At 41.9% G+C, this 27,636-nt stretch overlaps 1 protein-coding gene across 2 annotated transcripts in view; it reads right to left on the bottom strand.

Annotated features, from left to right (window-relative positions):
• CLUAP1 (clusterin associated protein 1) overlaps positions 1-27,636 on the bottom strand; it is a 63,330-nt gene that overhangs the window by 17,511 nt on the left and 18,183 nt on the right. For both annotated transcript variants that reach the window (XM_057407931.1, XM_057407929.1), the window contains exons 6-9: positions 24,379-24,462; positions 22,157-22,290; positions 20,999-21,140; positions 2,920-2,992 (exon numbers count right to left, since the gene is read on the bottom strand). In XM_057407931.1, coding sequence (XP_057263914.1) covers positions 2,920-2,992; positions 20,999-21,140; positions 22,157-22,290; positions 24,379-24,462 — 433 coding nt within the window. The remainder of the gene's footprint in view (positions 1-2,919; positions 2,993-20,998; positions 21,141-22,156; positions 22,291-24,378; positions 24,463-27,636) is intronic.

Genomic DNA, 27,636 nt, shown 5'->3' on the forward strand with positions numbered 1-27,636 from the left:
GCCCTTCTTACCAAATTAGCAGGAGATAAGGTCAAAGGATGGAGACAACAAGACAACTGCATCAATTATGAAGGTAGGAAAAGGTAAGAGTGCAGAATAGATGCTGACTTTTATCAGTTAATGGTAACAAATTCATCGCCAGATTCCAGCCTATGCTGTTAGAAGAGCCTCATTAAGTGTTTTGCAGCTCTCAGGGGCAAAGTGTAATGAGAGTTAGAGAACTGTCCCTTTTCTTTGAGAAGGCACTGGCCCTGTGTTACCCCTCTGCATAGAAAAGCAATGACTGTTCAAACGAAGCTCATTCCACCACCCTGGACCTTCAAGTTTCAGCCAGAGAGGCTTGGGATACTGGGAGACCTCAGGCCAGCCTGCCCACCTTCCACTCAGAGGAGCTGCACAGGGAAGAAACTAATCCCTTCATCTCAGAACCCATTGCACAAGCAAGACCAAGTTGGAGCAGGGTCTACTTTATCTGTCCAGCAAGCAAACACAATGTGCTCCTTGGGCTAAAGGCCCAGATGGTGTTGTAAATTTTCTGCCAAATTTGAGACGGCAGAGAACTCAGGATAAAAACACTGCTTTGTATGAGGGGCATGACTTTAAAATGCAACTGGAATGCTTTTTACCTCTAGCATGAATTTCACTATTAACCTGTGGGAGGAGGCTTTGGGCAGGCAAAGCTGTTCAGTGATGCTGCACTGATTCTGTGCTGATTCTTTGCTTCCTTTTGTGCGAAATATGTAATTTTTTTGTGACTAGGATCCTGGGATTAATGTAAATGTTTCCCTAATGGAGCATTTTGCCATTTAAGACACCGACCTCTGCATTCTCTCTTTAAATATACCTTGGTTTTGAATTGTATAAAATGTATCATTTAACTAATAATGTGAGGAGGAGAGTGGGGCTTGGACAAAGGGGAAAGCACAGCACGGTACCTGATCATTTTATGTTAGCAAACCATGGTCTCGGAGAGCTTTGCAATATTCAGTAAATTAATCGTACAGTGTGCAGTAAGGAAGGATTGTCTCAGTCACACCTCTGTGACTCTGTGGATTTACACACGTGCAGATAAAGGCAGACTGGAGCTGACAAAGATGACTTGATTTTCCAAGGTTATGGGACACTCAAATGAGCTGTCACTGAAAACCAGGATCCTGGTGCTCTTATTACTATAATACATAATAATTATGTCAATTAAATACTTGAATAAAGACGTACTATGGCAATATTTTTAGGTGATGAAAAGTCATGACCATGCGCACTTAGATGGCAGTTAAAACACTTCGTATAAAGGTTCATATTCTTTCAGAGATGCAAAATGACAGGATAGTTTTCCAAGTGAAAATCCAGAGAAATAGAAAGCAGATCAGCAACTTTTCACATCACACTTTTTACTGATAGATGTTTGTCTGCTCTCGAACTTATTTACTCTGGAAACTGTTAGATAGCAGGACCTAGACTTCTTCACTCAAACAATTCCACATCCTTGTAACTGATATTACAAATCCTATGTTTCAGCTTAAACTTCTTCACTTTATTAATACAAAGATGAGATCAGAGATGGGCAACATCTTTCATGAGTTTGCTCTGAAAATCTCTGCAGCAAACAAATTGTGAAGCCTAACTTTTATGTCTTTACTCAGTTTCAGCTTTCATGAACTCTCCCTCTGATCCTGAGAATTAACTTGCCTTCCATTTTCTTCTGCCACCACATAAAAATGCACATAATGCAATATAAAATTCACTGGGGTAATTAATAAGGAAGTCCTTGCTGATGCTTGGCTCAAAAGGAGTAAAATCTGGTTTGTTAGCTTTCCACAAGCTCTCAAGAGGTTATTATTCCCTTCTGATCCTCACCTAGAGTGCTACTTAATTAAGAGTAAGTATATAAAAAAAGAACAAAACCACCAAAATTTAATTGAATTCACATTATCAGGTACACTAAAATCAAGCAAATGCAAGCAGGAAAACATGGTCCCACTTTGAAGATCAGTGATACTGAAAACGGTTTCAAGCTGAGAGTTTTTCATCTGTGAAAGTTATGATCTGATAGAGACATCACAAAGAATTTCTCCGCACACATAACCAAACTCAATGCTATGCAGTATGGCAGGCTAACTGCTGAGGACAGAAACCACACTGGTTTGCAAGGACACCCGCACATGTGTAACATGGGGCAGGCAGTCAAGCAGTCCCACAAATCAATGACACTACTCACCTACATGCAAGCGTTTTGCTGAGTAGAATTATCTAAACAAATGTGATCACAAACCTACTTTTCATCAGAATTGTAGTGATAGGACAAGGGGTAATGGGTTTAAACTTAACCAGGGAAAGTTCAGGTTAGCTATAAGGAAGGTCTTTACTGTGAGGGTGGTGAGGCACTGGCACAGGTTGCCCAGAGGAGTGTCAAATGCTCCATCTCTGGCAGTGTTCAAGGCCAGGTTAGACAGAACCTTAGATAACATGGTCTAGTCTGAGGTGTCCTTGCCAATGGCAGGGGGATGGAACTAGATAATCTTAAGGTCCTTTCCAACCCTAACCATCTTATGATTCTGTGAATCCCATCATGCTGGGACAAGTGTTGTGTCCACAGCAAGCCCATATAGTCCTTGGTAGTAGTAAAATGAAGCCTAAAATTTGCTCGCTATAATTGAAGAGTATGTTTAGTGGATGACTGTTTCCATCACTCAGCACAGCAGGTAAAATTTACAAGGTGAAGAAGCATTTTACAGAGGTCAGGCTCTCTATCTCACTGTTGTCCTTTTAAAGTTATTATCAATCCATTTTTCCTAATGTAACCTCTTGACTCTATCACCTATCCCATGTCCCCTCCGCTTCATGCTTGTAAGTGGATACTTATACATGAAGTAGCCAGTACTTAACTGCTAATACAAGTGATAAAGAAATCCCACTTACTTGCACCTTTAAGCAGGAGTTGTTCCTCTTCCTTCAGCCTGTTCTGCATAAGACAGAGCATGTTTGCTGCTTCCTGCAAAAGGTAAAACCAACTGAATTAGAATAGCTGCCATGTTGGTCAGTCAAGTAGCTAACTGGAGTCACACAGGGTACTCAGAGGTAAATGAGAATAGAACATTTCAGCATTAAAAATATTTTAGGAAAAAAGGGTCTTCATTGAAAAAATGGGAACTCCTACTTACTTTGCCCACAAGGGTCAGAATATAAAGAGTATACCCAGGTAAAGAGTACACTGAAAATCAACCATACATTCCCACCAGCTGAAACCTCACTGAACACAGAAAATAAAGGCTGTTTATGGAACAGAAGTGTCTTTCTTTGGAAAGCAGGCTTTGGTAGTTATTTTCAACCTATTGGTTGAAATGGCTGCAGCTTCATAATACACAAGCCAAACCAGGATAAATTCACACTTTTCCAAGCATGCAAACAAAACAGGAGCCAAATGCCCAACCAATAAGCTGGAGAATTAGAGCTGTATACTACACTACAGTATTTGCAAAAGAGAATCATGACAGCAAGACTGCACAAGGTGGTTTGTTGAATTTCTGTTGTGAATATAGCAGATTGTTAGATAAAAATATGCTGAGAAACACTACTGTAATGACAGGTGATGAAGTTACATCACGTGCAGTGCAGAGCAAGTGGAAAAGGTGGGTAGAGCAGTGGCTGCCTTGCTGAGGAAGAGGAGCAATTCACAAGTCTCAGCCCATTCAAATGAAGGCCAATAATGATAAAAGAATGTTACAAAAAAGCCCACAAGGACTTACAAGACGTGACAGCCCAGAAGGGAAGAAGCAAACCGGTGGCAGCAAGGCAGCAGCAGTTACAACAGACATTCTCATTAGAGCATAATGGATTAGTAAGAAAACAAAGATGGCTCTGTAGACAGTAACTGATTAGATTAATTTTAATCTTCTGGGATGCATGCACTTGCAGATCATCATGGACCAGGTAGACTAAAGAACTAAAGAAACTATGTCACTGCTGAACACTACAACGTAACTGTAAGAGGTGTTTCACTGAGCTCTTGAAGTTCTCCATCCAGTTAGGACTAAAATCTAGCAAAGACACCAAGACCAAATTTTAGCAACTAAGGTTCATGATTCCAATAGCAGCATCTGACAGAAAAAAATATATTTTTAATGACATCTCAATTAAATTTGGCTAATGTTAATGGTGAATAGCAAATTAAACATGATAGAGTAGGTAAGATACTAATGCAATCAGATTCAGATAAACCCTGCAATACTAAACAGGTGGCAAACAACTGCTGGAAGGATTTAGCTACAAATTTTGCTAATTTTAGTCTTTTCAATTCCAGTCAAGCAAGACAAGTAGATGGAAAAGGTAATTAACTGTGGATTGAACTAAGGTTGTTCTGAGTCTTTGATTTTTCTGTGCAAAATATGCTTATAATTAAAAACACCAACTGCTTTGACATGGTCAAATTTGCACATTTATAGTGCTTGCCCAGAAATTAAACTGATTCAGTTGGAATGGGACAGAGGGAAGAAAGAGGAAAGAAAGAGCATCTGAAAATGCTTGAATGATTACCAAAGAAGGTTACCTGCCTCCTCTCCATCCACACTGTTGACCATGACACAAGTGACCTCCATATAGCAGGAATACATCCACACAGAGCCTGCAAACCTGCACAGCTCAGTTCCATTGAGAAGAAGGGTAACCATTGCACAGACTAACATTTTCCATCCCCCTCAGTGTTAGCAAAGCCTTTTAAAGACTGATGGAAGTTGAAAAGAATTTGAACATGAGGCAAAATCCTTGGAGGTTTCTAGCTACCAGTGTTTCCTTCAGTCTCTATAGCACATGCTGACTCCAAGAGCTCCCTTCATAACTGTGGATCCCAACATTTTCTGACTGAGCCTCACAGTTGCTATCTTCTTCATACAATCATAAAATCCCAGGTTGGAAGGGACCTCAGGGATCATCTGGGCCAACCTTTCTAGGCAAAGCATGACCTAGACTAGATGTCCGAGCAATCTGTTCAGCTGAATTTTAACAGTGTCCAACATTAGGGAATCCACCACTTCCCTGGAGAGATTACTGCAGTGGCTGGTTGTTCTCACTGTGAAAAATTTTCCTCTTGTGTCCAGCCAGAATCTTCCCAGGAGTAACTTGTGACCATCACCCCTCCTCTTTTTTCATGTGATTCCTTGTAAAAAGGGAGTCTCCATCTTCTGTGTAGCCACCCTTTAAATACTGGAACGTATTACTTTCCCTACCTCTTCTTCCCTATCTTGTTTCTCCCAGTCATAAAATTTAAAGATTTAAACAAATGATTTAAACAAGTCTTGCCCCTGCCCCAGCAAACATTTGTCATACAGCCTTGCCATCGCTATGTCTTTGGGAAAATGGGCTAAGCAAGGGATCAGCTATCACAGCCCTAACAGTGCATATGGCAAAGAAAAACTACAGGCAGGAAAAAAGAAAGGATGTTTCCCAAATGTCATGGGGACAAATTAATTTCTGAAATGTTCACGGACAAGTGAAATAATGGGGACAGATATAATCACTGCCTAACACTGTAATTCCAGGCACCTGTTAAGACAGCTGAAGCTGGCAATTCAAATTCAGTCAAATAAGCAGTCACCCTGCCCTGCACCCTGGACCCTTGCTCCTTTCCTTCCGTTACTCTCCCTCCCTGATGTAAGCATTTGTACAGCAACACAAAAGAAATCTGATGAAAACTAATCCATCAGAACAAAATTAAGGAAGGGAAACTTCCACTGCAGTTCAGCATGGGGCTACACAAATTCCTGACTGGCACAACAGAGGATGGGGTGTTGCAGCTGTGGGACAAACAGCAGCAGCAAGAAGATGAGCTACTGCTTGTTTCAGCTTCTGGGCTGGTTTACAGACCTAAAATACAAGAGAAATTAAGTCTAAGAAAATGGTTTAACCATATAGATGAGCCACTTTTGACCCTTTCTTCTGGCCTTTTACTTGTGGTGCTGCCAGCACCTCCGATGATCTCAGAGCAAGTCAGCCTGGAGACATAACCAGCAGGAAAAATGCTGATTTTCTACTGGTTTAGGTTTCTGAATAATTCAATGCATGGTCAGTCAAATGCTGCAGCCAGCCCAAGGGAGCTGCTGAGACTGTACGTCTTTTAGCTGTCCTGCCAGACTACACCCTGCAAGAGCTTAGCAAATACTGCAGCAACAAAAACTGTTTTAAAAGGGCAGCCTCAAGCCAGTTGGAACCAGGACAGCAATAGTCAAGTGCTGTTTACAGATCTTAACAAGGAAGATCTTCAAAGGAGGGAGCAGAATCAATGGCAGATCATCTATCTAGCAAGTAAAAATTATCATTTTTTACAGTTACACCTTAAAAGAATCTGCAGAGCAATCTTAGATCTGTTAAATTAGTGAAAGAACTACAAGAGCTTTATTGCTTCAAGATTTTAGGTTTAAAACTAATGGCAACTTTTAAACAGCTGAGTCAGTGGCAGCTTCAGGTTCTCTTTCTGCCTGCTGCTTTTAGTGATGGTAATTATCAGGCTGCATCTTCTGACTTGACTGGCTTCCACCTTGGCTGCAGCCACCACTTCCCACACTTCACTGTCTCTTAACAGAATGGGTTTATATCAGCCCTGGGAAAGCAAGACCATGCTAATCAGAGATGTCCTTCTGGTTTAGGCTGGCCTGTTCTGCATGACCCAGGGTTTCTGACACGTGACAAGGGAGAACAGCTGAGGGCATGATTGAGCATAACACCAGGGATGCTCTTTCAACACATAACATTGTACAAGGGACTAGCTCTGCACAGGACAGCAGTCATGTTTTGTGGGTGGAGTGTCAGGCTGACAGCTCCAGGAAACACAAGCAATGGCCTTTACCTCGTGAAGCGCCTGTGGGGAAGTGGCTGAGTGGCTCAGAATGTGGTATGAGCTAGAGCCAATATCCCAGCACCCTGCTCTGTCTCTCCATTAAGCAAACAAGACTGAAACGCTGCAGGCAAACACAACATGTATCTTACTCTACAAGCAACTTTGCCCAAATACACTGGGGAATCACAGTGTCAAATTAACAGAATTAAAGTGCCCATTGACACAAAACTGGAGCAAACTGCCTCGGAGGCAGCTCCCAGGCATTGGAGCACACCAGAAATTGAAGCTGAAAATCCTGCTTTAGAGGCAGATAGATCTCTGCTGAAAGAGAACCTTTCCTCCTGTGTTTCATATACTACGTAGCCTTTTCTAGGCGTAAACCTGCCTCTAGCATACTCTGCAAACCTAGAGTAGACAGCCTAGTGTAACAGGCAGCAAGGCAGTTCCTGTTGCTAACATGTAGACCCCCCAGAACAACCTTCGCTCCAAGGGACCTCCAGAAGTCCCCAGCCCAACCTCCTGCTCAAAGCAGGATCAGCAATGGGATCAGACCATGGCGCTCGAGGCTTGAGCTAGTGGGCTCTTCAAACCTCCAAGCAGAGCGACCAATCAACCTGTCTGAGCAAATCTCTTCTGATTCCTGACTAATCAAACAGTGAAAAAGTTTCCTTTATCAAGTCAACTTTTTTTCACCCCTAATATAATTTGTCCATGCTTTTTAGCACAAGGCTTCACGTCAACTTAGTCACCAGCTTTCCATAGCAGCCATCTCATCTTGTGACACTTAAACAAATGTTCTCTGGGGCAACAGGAAAGAATCCTTTTGTTGAGATACTAGAACAGACAAAAGCTGTTAAAACAAGTACATTACACCCATGTTTATAATCAACTGTGCTTTTTTCACACCCATTTATCTGTCCAATTCAGCAAATATGCTATCTGTCTTCTACAGCACATTGACTGCGCTAAAGACAAATGTACAGGTTTTGTAGAATGGAGTTTGAATGAGCCCAACACAGGTACTCTGCATCTCAAATCTACATTAACTGGCAAAGCAGATGGATTTCCATCTCCTATCTGACTCTGAAAGTCTTCGGAAAAGAGCAATAAAACACCACACATGGCTGTTTGGCAGAATATTTTAGTATCATCTACACTTTTGGTCTAAAATGTGAAATGTAACCTGTGAGCTCCTAGAGCAGGGTGGATGGGAGTTGGCTTGGAAAAATCCTTTTATGGAAAGCTGTATGGAAGCAGAGCCTGAGAAATGCATTTATTGACTGTTTACTACAGTGTCTTTAAGAGAGACTGAACAGCACGCAATTACAACTGCATGCAAACTACACACAACCACATGCAGGGGCTGGGGTGGGGGGAATCGGTTGGGGTTTTTTGGTTTTTAAACAGAAGCCAGTGTGCCACCATGGAGAATATCCCCCAGCCAAAGACCCCCAATCAGACAGCTCTGCCACTGACTCAGTGTTTGCCTTAGGGCAAGCAACCCTGATCTGAGGAAGGCACATTGTTCCTTGTATCATAATGCCAGTGCTTTATGATATACCTAATGGTGCTAAGGATTGGTTTAAACAGTAAAATCAAGTTGCTCAGATCATGAGTTTGCAAACAATTCTGTAGCTGCAGATTGCAAAGCAGCAAGTCTAAAAGGCTCAAACCCAGAAAGAACAAAAATGATGCAGTATTTGATCATTTAAATCATCTCAGGTTGGGTTTGGGTTTGTTTTCATTTGTTTGTTTGTTTGTTTGTTTTTTTAAAGTTAACCTCAAAGTTCTGTTGGGAAAGTTGTGGAGAAAACACTAGTGTGATTTTGAACACAACCTGCGCCCTGCAGTCAGCTGGCAGAAAACATGGGTTACCACTAAATAGAAAGAAAGGGAAAGAACAGGGAAAATACAAAGGGGATAAGTATAAAAGAATTGAACAACTGGAGCGTGGTGACTTTTTTTGTTCAGATGCTCGCATTTCAGGTTTTTGCCTAAACTATTCCTTCTGCTCTTCTGGGGACATCTTCCCACACCAGAAGTTTCTCTAGATATCTCTGTGTATAACCTCTTGATCTTAGTAAGGGAAAACAATGATTCCTTCTGGTTTTGTTTTGTGTTTTTCCTAGTGATTTGCCAGATAACAGCCCTACTGCTTGTAGTATACTTAAAGGGAACCGACTTGATGATGGATTGAACCACCAAATCTTCACCTGCCTCTCAACAGCTGTTTCTTGCTTTGTTATAGAATAAAGCAGCTGAGATTAGCTCTTGCTACACACACACAATGACATTTATTTTCCATAATAGACCCTTGCCACTCATTCAGCAAGGGTGAGATATAAGAAGGAGGAGAAATTGTGCAGTGAACAGAGAATGTGACAGTACTCTTACTAAGAGGAAGCCTGCTAGGTACAACAGTAAGGTAAGCAAACACAGCTAAGGTTCATGATAGCATGAGGTACCAACCTACCTGCAGCTCTTTAAGAATAGAAAATGATGCTTTCTATTATGCTGAACTACTATTAAATTGAACTACTATTAAATGCCTCACCCTAAATTCATGTCTAGTTTTATGATTTGAACTTGAACATGGCTATAGTTATGCTTGACTGAAAGTGACTGCAATGCTACAGATTTTATTCTTTTTGTTCTGTTGAGAAATGAAGAGGAAAGGTCCATCTCAAAAAGCAGAGCAGAAGAATCTTTACCAACAGACTTGCTAAACTATGAGGAGGGCGCCAAGCTAGGTGTGTCAGGGAATCACAGTATCACAAGATGGGTTCAGGTTGGAAGGGACCTTAGAGCTTACCCAGTTCCAACCCCCTGCCATGGGCAGGGACACCTTCCACTAGACCAGGTTGCTCCAAGCCCCATCCAACCCGGCCTTGAACACTGCCAGGGATGGGGCAGCCACAGCTTCTCTGGGCACCCTGTGCCAGTGCCTCACCACCCTTCACAGGGAAGAACTTCTGCCTAAAACCTAATCTCAGTCTCCCCTTTCCTAGGTATTTTAGGAATGATGATAGCCTGACAAGGGGGCACTGGTACATTCTTGTGAAAGCAGCACAGCAAGATCCCATCTCAATTCCCTGAACACAAGTATATATATCATAGGGAACAAAATTGGAGGGATTAGGATGTGCATAGCTTTGATCCCATTGGAATTACAGAAGTATGATGAGAGAGCTTCCATGTTTCGTGGGCTGCGCTAGAGGGAGATAAGCACCCTAGAAAGGCTGGGCTGGGCTGGGAAGTGGGGAGGAAGGGTTGCACCCTCTGTAAAGAAGCAGCCTGTGTTGAACACTGCCTTCCAATAGGTGACAGCCCTTGGACTGCTTATGATTAAGGATCAGAGAACAAACTCCTGACCTATAAACCAACACAGACCATGCCACATAAACTAATACTAATTTTTATTTTGAACTTTTAAACACTTGTTGTGAAGTTTTTACTTCAGTAAAAAAAGCAAAACCAGAAGTCACAGCTGGCACTATTACCAGAGGGGTCCTCTGGTTTCCCGTCTCATCTATAATAATTTGACCAGGATTTTAGTTTCCTACAAAATTTACTAAAATGGAAAATTAAAAGAATTCCTTCCCATATGACACGATGTTGCACTCATTAATAGTGTGGAAGCACAGGGAAGCTTAGAGGCAGTGATAAAGCAGCACCCTCACTTTCTGGCACAGAGATAGATTCTGCATCTAGAGGTTATTCTTCTTTGACTGACGATGCCACTTCATTAATTACAAAGTGCTGTCACCGTGATAGAGCTTTCTGATGAACAGGAAAGCAGTAAACTACCCCCAGATGCCAGTATTAAGTACAGCGCTTTGGAGAATGTGGTCTCAAGAGGCACTGCTGCAACTAGAGTCCTGAACCAGAAAAGAGAACATGAATTTGCTCCAGCAGATTCTCCAGATCCCTCACAAAGTTTCATACTAATCAATACTTCACTTTTACAGACATTTATGCATCTTTGCTGTTTTGGCCTGAGGAGCTTCTGAAAGCCATCACCACTGGCCATTTAAACTTTTCTAGAGGTCATCCGTCCAGTGGATGAGCACACATAGAATGAATTTAAAACCATCATCCCCCATTATAAGATCATCTGTCTCCTCCTTATTCTCATTATTCCCATTTTCTCCCTCACTTTCATGTGCTGAAACAGCCATCCCCTCTCACATTAACAGACCTTTTACAGCAATCACTTCCGTTGAAACACATTTAAAGCATACTTGAGAGTATTTTATACACTCACCAGAAATCCACCAACTGTTATCATCATGCTGGCACCACCAGTGTCATCAGTGGAAGCAGCTGGGGATTCATTTCTGCTGTAGTGCCATTATTTTAAATTATTAATTTGATTAATTGTCCTTCTTCACTGAAAGGCTTTTTTTTATCTTGACACTCCTCTTGTGCCTCTGCTAGCCATTACCTGTCATTAATATATCTATTCTCAAAGGAATCCAATTATTTCAAAAAATACATCTTACATTACTTTCCAACACAACTCTGCCTTTCCTGGTTATTCTTTTCCTGTGTTAAACCCTGCTAACCTTGAATTTTGCTGCTGCTTGTGGCAGAATTGTTCACTAGGGGTCCTGTAATAGATACAGTAAAAGTACTTCAATAGATAGGGCAACATGAGTCAGGCCGACAGGATAGCAGTTATCCAGGTGGAACACCAAACCCAACTTAGTAGGCTCAGAAGGAGGAGACCAAGCAGCATTCACGTAGGGCAGTTCACAGCACACAAGCAACACAGAACGTAGTATCTTCCCCCAGAAAACTCTGACACACCAACTCCAGTGGTCACATTTATAAAAATAAACAAGTAGATCTGTTCACCTGAAGTGCACTTTCATCAACAAAAGTCACAAAAACACCTCAAAAGTTTCTTGGAAGGTTTATCTTTTCGAGGGAATACATGTTAATTAACTGATATTCATTCATACTATTAGAAAAATATAGAAAACAGCTAAAACGTTTGGTAACTTATCCTAAAGGAAAGCTAGCATACTCAAAAAAATCTAGCATGGGTACTTACAACAACTTTGTTTTGGGGAAAAGTCTTTAGGAAGGTAAAATGCTATCAGGGATCTGGGAAAGAGCAACAAGGAACAGGGTGCTCAGCTGAGCCTTTGCCTGAGACCATGAGAGTGCAGGAGGCAGAGACAGGGAAAGATGCAGTTTAGGGCTTGGGATACCCACACTGATGCTGTTCTAACATAGCGGCTCTTAATGACACCACACTCAGGCTATATGAAGCCAGAAAGTGAAGTGTATTCAGAAAATGCTCTTCAAGTAATACAAAAACACAATCCACAGCAACTATTTGAAAATTAAATTGGTTTAACATGTCTCACATAACTTCTTCCTAGTGATTCCATCATTACTTAGCAAGTCCTGACTGCAGTACCTCCAGCTCACACATTGCACTACCCACTTCTCACAAAACAGAAAAATTGGAGTTGGAAGTGAAGAGCGCACTTGATAAACTGAAGTTGAGAGGTAGCATCCTGAGGCTTGAGGTAGATCAGTGACTCTTCCTCTTGAACAAGCAGACTGCGCATGAAGGGCTCACCCAGACGTGAATGCTTTCCCTTTGGGAACTCAAAAGGAAGGGACTAATCAAAGAGCAAATTAGCTCTGGGGGACAAACTCCACTTTGGTAATTGCTTGCTCTTGCACTATGAAATGAGTTTCCTGACTAGGGTGCCATATTTATGCTTTGTATGAACCCTCTTTGCTTCTCTCTACAGCTCTCCCGACTTATCCTCATCAAGTAAGTAAGCCACCCAGTGGCATGTTTCATGAGCAACTTCTGATGCAATACAAAAGCTTTCTTCACAGGTTGCTCCACTTTGTGTGTCTACACATTTCAAGTTTTCATTATAGTGGTCAAACAGTAAAAAGCTTGCCCAAAGAGGCTGTGTGGTCCATGTGTTTGGAGAATTTCAGGACTGGACTAAAGTCTTGAGCAATGTGGTCTGATGCCATAGCTGACTTTGTTTTGAACAGATTAATCTGTAGATCTGTGACCAAGAAAGCAGATTTAAAGTTTAGCTATGTTGACTGGATTTCTATTAAAAAAAAATAACCAACTCAAAATGTTCCACCTCAGATACTGCTCTCCACTGTACTTGTCTGGGGCTCTGTACTTGGATACACGGCAATTCAAGGAATTTGATGTAAGCTACATGAAACCTCACAGAAAGGATATCAGTCCAGCTCTGTGCAACCTTATCCCCTTCACTATGAGCTCTGCCGGTCTGGAGTCAACTCTAGCTCTGATGAGCTTAAGGATTCAAATCTTCCTTTACTCCATGACCTTCCCTCCCCTCTCTCTCTCTGAAGCTCCCAGGACTAGGACCCCTTCTTGCCAGAAAATATGCACCCTATTTTCACCACTTCCTGGGCCAGCCAGTTCTTTCTCACACCGACCTGTGCCCTTTGCACAGCATGGATCACTTCTTTTTGGATTGATGTAACTTCTCCCTCAAGTGCTCAAGGCCAGGTTGGACGGGGCTTGGAGCAACCAGGTATAGTGGAAGGTGTCCCTGCCCACGGCAGGGGGTTGGAACTGGATAAGCTTTAAGGTTCCTTCCAACACAGACCATTACCTGAGTCTGTCACTCTATGACTATCTCCATTCATTGAACAATAATGGGAAAGAGGCTCAGAAATACTGAGAATCCTGCATAAAAAAAAAAATGATGTGTACCAAATGCTTGTGCTGAACTGCTTTTCCAACACTGCTCCTAGAGCACACTTTGCTGGGCCACTAATGAGAACTGCCTTCATTATTCACCTAAATTGGGCCTCTTTGAGAGTGAGAAGTTTTGCACTGTGATGATTCACCAGAACAAGTACCAGTATAAACGGTTAAAGCAGTACAAGAATCCTGCCTGCAGCTACATCTAAGCATGTGCACACTAGGTTAATCCTTTCAGATTCAGCAAGATCCAGATTCAATAAAACTGGCTGGAGGCTTGAAGTTGAAAGCCCCAAGAAGATGTAAGAAATACTCCTGAACCATCTGGAACCACAGGGCAGAGCCAAGGGACAGAACATCAGAGGAAACACAGCACTAAGCACCCCACTGGGGATTTATATGACTATCTGTGACAGGGCACTGCTCAAGATGATCATGACAAGACAGAAGACAAAAGGACTGGTAAGACACTGGCAGAGACTGCAACATAAGATACAAGCAAAAAGTTGAGATCATAGGTCTTTAAATCATCTGCCAGCACTGAGTGAGAGAAATATATGCAGAGCTAGTTAAAAAAAAAAAAAGAAAAAAGACCCACACTAACATTTTCTGCCCCAAATTTTTCAGTTAAAATGCTTTCATACAAGAACCTTCAAGTCAGCACTAACACTCAGGAATTTGCTACTGCCTAAATAACATGACAGAGGACAGATTTTATCCTGCAAATCAATGATATAATGCGACTTTACCATAACAACTCCTCTCTATTTTTCCTATTCATTTGTGTGGAAGGTATGAATTATAATGACTCAATAACAGCTCATTGTGCATTCCCTTTATGTAATATATTTTATTGTACCAAGTGTACAAATGATATTAGTTGGTTGTGTGATTTATTGGAATTAATGTACAATTCCGTAATGTAAACCTGAGGTCAGTTTGCAGTGTCTGAAGAAATTATCACCCAAATTACTATTGATTGGAAGTTAGTAGTCACAGCTGTGTCTGTTCACCACCAGAAAGCAATCACTGTCACATCACTGCTAGAATCTAACATCAGAATTATCATTTCCCTGTGTCACAGGTAGCACAAACCCTTCAGTGTTCAAAGGGGAGTCAGGATTAATCATTCTTTTCAAGGAGAGTGTTTATTACATTAAAGAGTAGTTGTTCTTTGTGAACTTGATGGTTCCAGGAATTGAAAACAGAATCTGTTGCCTTCCATCTTTAGGTCAATTAGCTCCAATACAGCTCAGGGTTCTTACAGCAAAGAATCTTGTGGCTGATGCACACTTCAGTTTATTTCTTATTTCCCACCAGTCAAGTCCCGAATTAAGAGGCAACAACAGGGAAGCATCTCTCTGAAGCCTTGTTAGAGCCCTAGCATAAGAACTGGAAACCTGTTTATTATTTCTGTAGCTTGAAAACATTTGCATTCTTTGTTCCTGCTTGCCAGGACAGTGCTCTACCTACTAGCTTAAAAGGCTGGGATAAAATTAATTTAAGTATCTCAATGTGGTGGTTAGAGAAGAAGAAAGTAGAGGTGACTAATGGTGCAGGCATCTCTCATTGGAAAAGGGATTGCAAGCACTGTTTCTAGGACTGTTCACATGTATCAGGCTGCCAATCTTTAATACAAAATTAGTAGATAACCATACCTGGTTACCTACTTAAGCAATGATCTACAACAATAACAGATTTCACCTGATCAGATAGTATGCGATTTCTATTTGTGAAAAACACTCACAGATTTCCAAGCTACACTGTTAATGAGAGCCACTACATCTCATACTTCACAGAAGCAATTGCTGGCATGATGGAAAGTCACCCTGACTTAGCACACTGCAACACTTAGTAGATACTCTCTCTGTTCCTTCCCCAACCACAGAGCATTTCATATGTACCAAAATTAGCACAGTTTTACAACAGCAGCAAGAAAGAACTAGACTTAGTAGGGTGCACAGGGGGTTCATATCCAAGCATAGCACCAATCCATGATGCACAAGGGACCTCTTCACCTCTTTCTGCTCAGGAGATTATGGGCTCATGAAACAGAAGAGGAACATTCGCACTGTTCAGAAAAACCTACAAGTGATGGTTAGAGTTTAAGAAAAAATAAATCTTGTGTCAAATGATCCCAAATTTGGTATCCCAAAGCAAGTTTGTTCACTCATCTGACACCTCAGATGTCAAGATAATCCTGACAAATCCTGGATCTTTGAACACCAAGTTGACTAATCTGATTGAGATCAACTGAGCTCATCTAAAATGGTTTCACTTCCCAAAAACTTTTCCTCTAGCTTTTAAGGGGAGACAGTAACACTAAAGCACCAGGAGCAGGTACACACACAACTGCTTCAGGGCATATAGAGGCACCTCAGAGTCTCAGTCTAGTTGACATGGTATTGGCAGACTTTTACTTTTGTGGAGTGAATACACACAGCAACACTTCCACGTTTTCAACACACTCCTCACATGCCCTCCCACCTTTCCTCTACCTCTGTCGTCTCCTTTTGTGTGCCCACCATTTCTCAGGCCAGCAATTTCTCCTATGCTCCATTATCCCTACTCTCCCCTTGTGCATTCCCTTCCTCCTCTTCTATTTTTCCCACATTTCTCCATTATGGGATTTGTGTGTCTCAGTGCACCAATGCTGTCATGCTTGTAACACCAAAATAGAAGCAATCAACAATTAAGATGCCTGTGCTTACTTTTACATCTGATATTCAATATAATTCAGCAACATTGGACCAGAAGTGCTCTCCTGGTACCTATAAAAATGTTACCAAGCGATCATAATTCAAATGTACATTAGCTAGGAAATCAATTGAAACCAACCACTTTTCCCATTAACCTTCTGCCTGGCTATTTCAGTAACCAGACATCAGAATGGGAACATCCAGATTTAATATTTCAAATGGAATAGCTCAATACAAAAAGACACAAAAAGCAGCAGACTCAAGAAGTATCTCAGTGCAGCAGAACCCAGTTATCCCTATTATGTGCATATTCAGAATAGGGCATCTGCTTCAGGTATGGAGCTCTGGTTAAAAAACCCATTATTTTAATAAAGAGGGAATTTTACTTGGGGAGGGTTGGTCACAAAGGGAAAGTCACAATAGTCTGTTTAGTTGGCTTTTCCTTGCTTAACTGTGGTGGACTGCTTACTGGTAGTAGTGTCATAATGATGAATGATAGTTCAGGCAATGCCAAACTAAAGATAATGACAGAATGGCTTTGAACATCCTCTTCTGCATGTCCACTACTTCATGGTATTCCTTGTTGAGATTTCACAGCACTAGCACAAAAGCAGTCTTAAAATACCTTAGGAGAAAGTGGCTGAAGAAGTACTTCAGGGATGTCCCCTGAGAAGCAAAAGAAAGAATAAGCACATTCTGTCTAGAGAAAAGGCAAATGCTGAAGGATATTGCCAGGTTATTCTGGCATTAAAAAAGCTAGTTTCAAAAGTTCTAATAGCTTTCATGTCTAAACATCAGAAACAATTTAATCTTAAAACCAGGATAAAAATTAATGAAGCATGCTGAATCTTCCTATAAAGCAGAAAAATAAGAACAAATCTTTGAGGAGACGGCACATAAATCTCTGCTTCTGCACAGAAAGGCAAGAAGATGGATTAATTCCATGAGTAGCACAAGAGAACAGAAACAAAATAAAAGAGGCAGCTGAAAATAATAAAAAAAAAAGGAACTGCAAAGACCAAAGACTCTTATTTAAACTCCTCGGCTCCAGTAACAAGTAGTGCATGACAGTTGGTCAATAAGTGTGAGAAACTCACTCAAAGGAGGAGTCATGCGAGGACTTCTGACATCTCCACAAATGAGAGTTGGTAAGAGACAAATAATTCCATATTTTTCACACATTTCAAAGCACTTCCACATCACCTGGGCAGAAGCTCTACAGGTGGTAATTTCATCAACCATTAACTGTGCAGTTCTGACAATTCATTTGGGTCAGACTCAGCACCTAGCCTTTAAGTTCCTTTAAATTCCAAAGACAGAAATCTCTCCTTGCGTTACAAAGAGAGATTTCTCCATCCAGTGCCTGGCAGGAGACTGCTGCCAATTGTTTTCAGCCCCACCTCCATACTATTCTGGACACTGGGAGGCAGAGGGAACAGGAAGTTCAGGAAAACAACAGGAGCTATAGAGCTCTCCTCCCCAGTTCACCTAGCACATGAAAGAACAAAGCAAACCAATACACACAACCAGCCAGTACTGCAGCACTGGAGTGCTTCAACTGCTCAATGGCACTTAATTACAATTGTGTCCTTGGATACAATCTTTAAATCACTTTTCTCATTAGGAAGCACGCTCTGGCCCAGGTCATTAGCTGTGCAACGTCAGCAGGGTACCAAAACAGCTTGGAGTCCAACTGCACTAGAGATTAGTCTTGTTATTCAACAACTCTCTCAATCAGAACAAAAACTCCTCCTAAAAAATGCACTTAGTGAAGGGAAGTGGTCCAGGACAGTCCTCAGTACTGCACAGCACACAGAGTGCTGAATTAATCTAATTACACTGCTGGTGCTTTTTTCTGGCAAGCTATTTAACAAAACACAGAGCAATGATAGAAGAGCTGACTCTCACTTCTACTATAAAAGATAATTAAGATTTGTTTGGTGGAACAAAAGACAAATCAGGGTTGGAAAAAATCAACATAATTTTCAGTGTTTTTTGACAATCTCTCTATTAAAATGGATTAAACGTAATTATCCTCTTTTTCTTCCTCTGTTGATTCTGAAAATGACACCAGATGATAAATTTTAGGACAACATGCAGCTTCATTTTGGCACAAACCTCTATTTTTTTCAAGCATGTAATAAACACCCCACAACTTTTCTTCACCAACAAGTAGCCAAAGGTGATGAAGCACCACCTGCAAAGCAGATCAAGACTGACAGAAGTTAAACACCATGGTGTTCCAGGTGGGCAAGAGACTCATCTGAAATGGAATAAACAGTGTGCCTATAAAATAAAAAGTAAAATTCCACTGGTTGGGAAATCAGAGTGCACCAACAAAGTCTCTTGGTTTAGTTGAGACCCAGATTCTTCATCCCCTTTTCAGTTACCAAGTCCTGGAGCCCAATTTTGAGCACTGACATCTCACAGAGTAACTTCAAATAAGAGTCTGGACTCCAGCACTCCTGAAAGACTGGCTGCAAGAGACACATGCAAAACCTCCTCTTCTTCCAAAGCAACAGCTTCTACAACAAAACAGTCATGGTAACTTGGGTCACTGATGCCCACAAAGAGACGGCTAGAGTCTCATCCTTTAAATACTCTATGTATTTTCAGATGTGCCAGGTTTCTGTTCTTGATCCCCATGCTGCTCTCTCCAGTTTTAAAGACCAAGTGTCAAATATACCTCCCCCTCCCTGTTTTTATTTTTGGTTTTCCCAAACATTCCCTAATGAAAAGATTTACTGGACTAACAAACAGGAAGTGAATTGAAATGATCTCAGGGTCCTTTCAGAGTCAAGCTCTAGAACTAGACTTACCAGGTAAACTTCATGCTTGTTTAAGCTATCACAGTGTATTTAAAAGATATAGGGCTTTATGGTCTGTATGTTTTTAGCATAAAACACATCTTAAAGATGTTTCTAGTTCTGATGCTTGTTAATGCTACTGCATATAACAAGTGCTAGAAGTGTGCAGAGAAAACCACACATCTTTGTCAAAAGCATTTATACTCTTTATAATTCTGCATGTTGCTGAAGCATTGTTACCTGCTTATCCTAGCAGATGAAAAGCATAGGGGTAGATTTCCAGGTCAAAGAAAGAAGGAGAAAACCAGAAAAAGTTCTGTCTGTATTCTAATCACAGGCACAGCCCTGAGGGACAAAGGCTTTTTCTTTGTTTTATTGTCTTTCAACAAAAATCCCCTGAAGAGGTGGACACTTTACTCACTTTGTGAATTTATAAACAGTTTCAGGCAGGTCAGTTCAAAACATTTTTACTTTTGTTATTAAGTCTCAAAGGCATTTGAACAGAAGGGAAAACAGATTTTAGGCTTCATTTCAAGATTATGATTTAATTGAGGACTTTGGCCATAGATATGGGGAAGAGCTAGAACATTATAGAACAAGACACATGAAAATACCACACTGATTAGAAATATGTGAAATAATGTCTACAGAGACAGTGCTTAGAAAATGGGAGGTTAATGGGAAATTGGGTCACAAGTTGTTGAATCCCCACATTATCTTTTAAAAAAGAGATGATTACTTTAAGGGAGAAGATTAAAAAACTTGGGTCATAGGATCCCAGACTGGTTTGAGTTGGAAGGAACCTTAAAGCTCTTCCAGTTCCGACCCCGTGCCACCAGCAGGGACACCTTCCACTAGACCACGTTGCTCCAAGCCCCTGTCCTGCTAGGGATGGGGCAGCCACAGTTTCCCTAGGCAACCTGTGCCAGTGCCTCAGCACCCTCACAGGGACGAACTTCTGTGTAATAGGTCATCTCAATCTCCCCTCTGTCATTTAAAGTCAAACTACTGTTTATACATGAGTAGACACATACAGACATGGCAAAAGCAAAACGTAGTCATAGCCAAAGAAGAAACATTATGCACAGCTCTCCCACATTTCTGGCAGGAACAAGGGTAAGTTGTGTTAACAAAACCTGCATATGAAAGATAGGACTATCAGAAAGAGGATACACTGGTTAACTCCAGGTACAGCACACCCACTGGTATGAAGGTCCAAGGGGAGATCATTCACTGGAACATGATTTCAGTGAAGAACAGAAGATTCACTGGGCAATTACTGTGAAATGGATGAAAAGCCAAACAAGGAAAATATGAAGCTACAGGAAGCTAGATGAAAGGTTGGCATGGAGCAGGAGGAGATACACATGTGGATTATCCAGCAGGATACAAAATAGAGAATCTCACTGAACTGATGCAATTTATCAAGTCAGGATATAAAATTTCTGCCAGACAACACTGAGGCCACCATATCTGAGCTTTTCACTGACACTCTTTGCTGTTCTCATTGAAGAGGACACCTATGAGGGAATTTAAGACCCTTGAGCTGAGAAGCCCTTATACATCAGCCATTGGCAGACCATAAAAAATAAGCTCCTAATAACTCTTGCAACATACTTCGTATGTAGCAAAAGGAAGATTAGAAATGCTGGAAACATTCTTCATGAACAAGAAACAGCAACTGAAAATAAGTTAGGGGAGTCACAGACTGGAAGGGGGCATCACTACACTGGTTTAACTTCACTAACTCAAAAAAATAAAGCTGTCTTGTCCAAGAGCACTCACATTTACCGGCTTGTCAGTAACCTGCCAGTCACTCAGAGCTGACTCTACAACCAGTAATGTGCTGTTTTGGTGAAGGCCTATTTAAACACTTTCTGTTATAAAGCCAAGAACTACAGGATCTACGGTTTCGCTGAGCATTTCTAAGCTGTCTTACCTCAAACATTTCTTGCTCTGTCCGTCGATGATCATCCAGGAGCTGCTCCAGGTAGGTCAGATTACGGAATTTTTCTAGGTAACTACTGTACTGTTTCTGCAGTTGCTCCTCAATCTTCTCATACTCATCCATAAAAGCAGGACTGGAGAGAACAAGCACAAACTACTCAGTGAACTATTGACCTGTACGAGCAGAATTCTGAAAGAAACATTTTCATGTTTGCTGCTTCTTTTCCAAGTTTAAAAGCACCTTTTGTTTTTAAGGTTCCACACTACTTCAGAGACTGTAAGCATAAGACAAAAAAACCTCATTAAACTCTCCCACAAAAATTACACAGCAAAGGAAAGGATATTGTGCACTCACTGCCATTTCCTTTCAAACAGGCAGAAAGGAACCATTTTGGCCTTTTTAGCAGGCAAACCTAAGCTAATTTATTCTGCTGGTCCATGACTTCCAAAAAAAATAGCTTGTAGCATGGCTGGAACATCACCTAGTTTGCTGGAGACTTACTTGCTACAAAAACTATGCTTACTTGCTACAGAACCATGCTGGAAAAGCGTAACTAGACTTGACACCAATAAGTGTGGATGTCCTTACACTGGAGAGCTAACTGCTGCACCTCAAAGAACACTGTGTCTGCGTAATGCTTCACATCTACCCATTACACTTCCCCTAAAGCTTTCCTGATCAAAACATGTATATGGATCAACGTAATTCCTTCCGCCATTTGTTTTTCTAATATTTCCTTGGTTGGGTTTGCTTTTTTTTTTTTTCATATTAGGTCAAAACCAGAGCATGATCTGTTTATGCAATCAGAGAATATATAAACCTGCAGTTTAATTCTGGGCAAGAAATCAACCCAAAGTGTGAATCTTACCATCTCCATTTCATGGCAGGCAGGGTCACCGCCAGGAGCAACCCATCCTAACAAGGGATGCCTAATGAGCCCAACTCTGGCCACATTTAACACCTCTGAAATTCTGGTAACAGAAAAGCTAACAGTTACAATCCAAACTGGGCATTTCTAGAGAAGAGAATTTCTCTCTTCCACAGGGCATCATCCCAGGCTCACTATAAACCTCACCCCTCACTGCTCTAAGCATTAACAATGCACAGTCCCATCACTCATGCAGTAGACAATCAGTTCCTAATCTTTACCGCACACTTTGTAGAGTCTGGAGCCTCTTTTGGCTTCTTTCCAGTTCCAATTTCCGTTTTTCAATCTTGGCTTCCAAATTGGCTTCATCCAAAGCCACATTATTCAACATATCTTTAGTCTTTTGGACTTGCTCCTAAAAGAGAAGGGTGATAAACCATGGCTTGAACTAGAATAATTAGAATTACCTTTAAGATGTGGAGCGTTCTTCTGTATCTCACATTTCACGTTAGCAAATAATATTCTAACAATGAGCTAGAACATAAACTGAGTAGGCAATGGAAGCTGAAAATTCTCTGTGGTCAGGACAGGAGTGAGCTAACTGGACATTTGCAGATTTTAAATGTCTGATTTTTTATTTTTTTCCCCAGACATTCTTAAAGAAGAACAGATAAAACCCACCCACAGCTTGCCCTGGCTTTAACCGTTAACTTTTCCTTCTCACTGAAAAAGCAGTAACAGACAGGGAGAAACCTCCTCATAAAAGTCTGACAGGATACGTAAGAGCATCTCTTGATGTGTAGTATCTGAATAAACACAGATGAGAACTGCATTTACTTCTTGGTACTATTGCAGGGAATTTCAGGTTTCCACCTTCTTTTCTTTCTTTTTTTTTTTTTTTTTTCCTTCAAGATAAAGGTCACTTTTATGAAAAATTGACTCCATATATCTTCATCCTTTTCTAAGTCTTGCTTTATCCAGCTTTTCAGAATCTGGAAAGCATCCCTAACATTACAACACATGCTACAGGAATCAGGAGGGGGATGTGAGAATATTCCAGTTTATTAGAACAAAATGAGTACATTCAGTGTGCCCATGGTCAGGAAACCACAAACAACTTTTGAGTGAAAGGGAGGATACAAACTTGCTGAAATTCCAGCAGTAACTGGTAGGTGTTGCTCACCTATAATACGTCATTTCACTAACAGGTCCAAAATTAATCCAGGTGAGGTACATGTGTTTGCCATTTCCCAAGAAACAAACTGCTCTACAGTGCTGCTTTTGGTTTATTAGCACTGCTGTGTAGAATTGCAATGTACATTAACATTTAGAATTGGTAGAGACTGTGAGTAGGAACAGAAACATACGGAAAGATTGCCTGGAGTATCTATTGATTATGCATTAGCTGTTTAAATGTGGAACTCCACTCCTTGTAATTATATGATTGGACTGGATATAGTTTGCAGTTAAATAACTTCAAGTAATCACTAGAATTTAATTAACCACCATACTTGCACAGTGGCTGAGTGTAGCTAATGGCTTAGAAACACAGGAACCCAAGCACTGGAGCAAGGAAAGTGCTGCCAACAACTGCAATAGGCAGAAGGTCCTCCAAAAGGAGAGCCGTAACAAGGCACTGGCCTGGCTCTAATCAGCACACTTGCCAGTTCTCACTCCTTGGAAGCTCAGCTATCTTGCTTCCAGAGCCCAACTTCACAACTCCAGAGGTACCAGCACAGTTTGAGTTAATAAGTACACCCCTTGCAGCCCTGACTCTGTAAAGTTCACATGGCTTAGGCAATGTAGGTGAGATGGAGATTTCTGTGCTGATTTAGGCAGTTTTTATCCCTCCTGTAGAGCTTCTGGGGCTACCACTAAGCTTCTAACAGAGGAGGGAATAGGATTAAAATGTGTTTTCTCTCAAGAGGCTAAGGGAGGCCAAGTGCAGTTCTTTGATGCACCAACTGGAGGAATATTTCAGCATGTTGGACCAATGCCATTATACAGTATGACAGTGACAGCAGAGCAGGTCTTAACGTTCTCCTAGGTGCTGCTGGTAGCATCCTTTACCCTTTCTGTTGCAGGCTGTAACTTCTGACTGCCAGCTCACAGCCATCACTGTGCTGATACCTCTTGACTCTGCCAGGAAAGCTATCAGTTTCCTTTAACATGCTTGTTCACTTTGAACACAACCAGTTTCCAAATGAACCATGAGGACCATCACTAACTGTACCCATTACCATAACACAAGGAGTCAACATAGACTGATCTCTGCCTTGCTGAGCTTCTGTTCATACACCTGATGTTACCAAAACACCAAAGTCATGAACTGAAACTCAACATTAACCATTAACTAACTAGGTGCAGCACTACTAGGTCCAGCCAGCTAAAGGTGATTTGTCCTTCGGCACTTTTAACCCTAGGCTGTCAATAAATACAGCTATGTTCTTCCTACAACAGAAAAATAATAGTTTTGCAATTAAATAAGTATCATTTTGCTTACCATAACACAGTTAATGGCGATTTTCATCACCTTCTCAGCCTCATTTATCTCCAAAGGTCTAGCAATAGATTCTGTTCTTGCTTCCTATGAAATAAAAATACACCAATATATTTAAACATTACACAAAGGAACTAATATACACAGAACTGAGGGTGGTCGAGCAACAGTGACTGTCTGCATAGCAAATAAAGGAGGATTTAGTGTTTATTCACCAAGGCTCAGATGATTTAGAGAACAGCAGATGACAAAAAAGTCAGTTAAGTGAGGCTGAGATTAACACTGAGCAGTCAAGGCGTCTTTTCAAAACAAGGGAAGTGCTACTGTCTGAACTGCAAGTATTCTTGAACACAGATGTTTGGAGCCTGTGCTGGTTATTACATGTTGAGCAAGGTATGCAACATAAGTGCAGAAGATTTCATCATCTTCACACTACAGCCCATGAAAAAATAGTGTAGGTAGATGAGTGCAGTGTCACAAAAACTGGGGAGCACAAGCACTGTGAACCCATCTAACACAGCCAAGAGGCTGCCTCCTGCACTCATATGAAGTGAGATGATGCAGATGTCTAGGCTTCTCTGATTCCGATAACCAAAAGGTTCAGACTCCTCAAAAGAACACACAACCAAAAACCAGTGATTCTTGTGGAGACAGAATCATAGAATGGTTTGGGCTGGAAAGGACCTTAAGATCTTCTACTTCCAACTCCTTCGCCACAGGCAGGAACATCACACACTAAACCATGGCACCCAAGACTCCATCCAACCTGGCGTTGAACACTGCCAGGGATGGAGCATTTACAACTTCCTTGGGCAACCTGTTCCAGGGCCTCACCACCCTCACAGTAAAGAACTTCTTCCTTATATCCAGTCTAAACTTCCCCTGGTTAAGTTTAAACCCATTATCCCTTGTCCTATCACTACAGTCCCTAATGAAGAGCCCTCTCCAGCATACATGTAGGCCTTCTTCAGACATTATAAGGCTGCCATGAGGTCTCCACGCAGCCTTCTCTTCTCCAAGCTGAACTGCTCCAACTTTCTCATCCTGTCTTTATACGGCAGGTGCTCCAGTCCCCTGATCATTCTTGTGGCCTCCTCTAGACTTGCTCCAACAGGTCCATGTCCTTCTTATGTTGAGGACACCAGCACTGTACACAATATTCCAACTGAGACCCCAAAGGATGAAAAAAAACCTCCCACTCTCAGCAATTTTGTGGACAGATGGGCTTAGGGATATCTCTATGTTGTCCAACAATTCTGACCTGGTCATTATATCATAGAACTATAGACTGGTTTGGGTTGGAAGGGACACTAAAGCTCATCCAGTCCCAACCCCCCGCCATGGGCAGGGACACCTTCCAATAGACCAGGCTGCTCCAAGCCCTGTCCACTGTAACGTGTGACTTCGAACACAAAAAATGTTGGACTACTTATTTGCTACTGGGAGGAGAGAGGGGAGATTTTTGCAGCTAAATGCCTTAAAATCATCTTGTGTTGGCAAACTGTTTGGTAACAGGTGGATAAAGACGGAAATAGCCTCTCTCTAGAGAACTTATGACTAAGAATCTAAAAATGCTTTGCGCACACTGCAACAGGCTGTATCCAGCCTACTACAAGATGAATTCTGGAAGCAGACACAATCACTTTGCTGAGTTACAATGCCAGATTGCATAGCTAACACTAGCCCATGCAGCCCAGCTCCCTCCCCACCAACTCAAGTTCAAGGAGTTGTACAGCGAACCCAATCAGGGAGCCAAGAAAAGCAGCTTTTGTACTGAGCTTATCCCTCTGCTGGATCACTTCTGTGAGCAAGCCGGCTACATGCTGCACAAAGGGTTTTTTTCCTAGCACAAGAAAAGAAGACATGGGAGGTGTCCCTGGTCACGGCAGCGGATTTGGAACTGGACGATCTTAAGGTCCTTTCCAACCCTAACTATTCTATGATTCTATGAAGAAGAAGAAATATTATGTTGGGGAGAATGACAGGAGTTACATCTGTTGGTGGCAGTGATAGCTTAAGCTTCCTGAAATGCTTGTGAACATTCCCCTGTCCACACAGAAACACAAGCTCCAAGCAGCAGAAACGATATACATTCCATAATAACTCCACAGACAGACACAGTATCACAGTATCACAGTATGCCAGAGATTGGAAGGGACCTCGAAAGATCATCTAGTCCAATCCCCCTGCTGGAGCAGGAACACCTAGATAATGTTACACAGGAATAAGTCCAGGCGGGTTTTGAATGTCTCCAGGGAAGGAGACTCCACAACCTCCCTGGGCAGCCTGTTCCAGTGTTCTGTCACCCTCATTGAGAAGAAGTTTCTTCTCAAGTTTAAGTGGAACCTCTTGTGTTCCAGTTTGTACCCATTACCCCTTGTCCTGTCATTGTTTGCCACTGAGTAGAGCCTGGCTCCATCCTCGTGACACTCCCCCTTTATATATTTATAGACACTTATAAGGTCACCCCTCAGTCTCCTCTTCTCCAAACTATAGAGACCCAGCTCCCTCAGTCTTTCCTCATAAGGGAGATGCTCCACTCCCTTAATCATCTTTGTTGCCCTGCGCTGGACTCTCTCCAGCAGCTCCCGGTCCTTCTTGAACTGAGGGGCCCAGAACTGGACACAATACTCCAGATGGGGTCTCACCAGGGCAGAGTAGAGGGGAAGGAGGACCTCTCTCGACCTACTAACCACCGCCCTTCTAATACACCCCAGGATGCCATTGGCCTTCTTAGCCACAAGGGCACAGTGTTGGCTCATGGTCATCCTGTCGTCCACTAGGACCCCCAGGTCCCTCTCCCCTACACTGCTCTCTAACAGGTCATTTCCCAACCTATACTGGAACCTGGGGTTGTTCCTGCCCAGATGCAGGACTCGACACTTTCCCTTGTTATATTTCATCAAGTTATTCCCTGCCCAACTCTCCAGCCTGTCCAGGTCTCGCTGGGTGGCAGCACAGCCTTCTGGCGTGTCAGCCACTCATCCCAGCTTAGTGCCATCAGCAAACTTGCTGATAGTACACTCAATTCCCTCATCTAAATCGTTGATGAATATATTAAATAATACCGGTCCCAGTACTGACCCTTGAGGCACTCCACTAGTTACAGGCCTCCAACTAGACTCTGCCCCATAGACTACAACTCTCTGGCTTCTCTCCTTCAGCCAGTTCGCAGTCCACCTCACTGCCTGATCATCCAGACCACACTTCCTCAATTTAGCTGTGAGGATGCTGTGGGAGACTGTGTCAAATGCTTTGCTG

This window comes from Pezoporus wallicus, unplaced genomic scaffold (assembly GCF_028554395.1).
Source record: "Pezoporus wallicus isolate ANWC-B61680 ecotype Strahan unplaced genomic scaffold, APGP_CSIRO_Pwel_v1 contig_4012, whole genome shotgun sequence".
NCBI lineage: Eukaryota > Metazoa > Chordata > Aves > Psittaciformes > Psittacidae > Pezoporus > Pezoporus wallicus.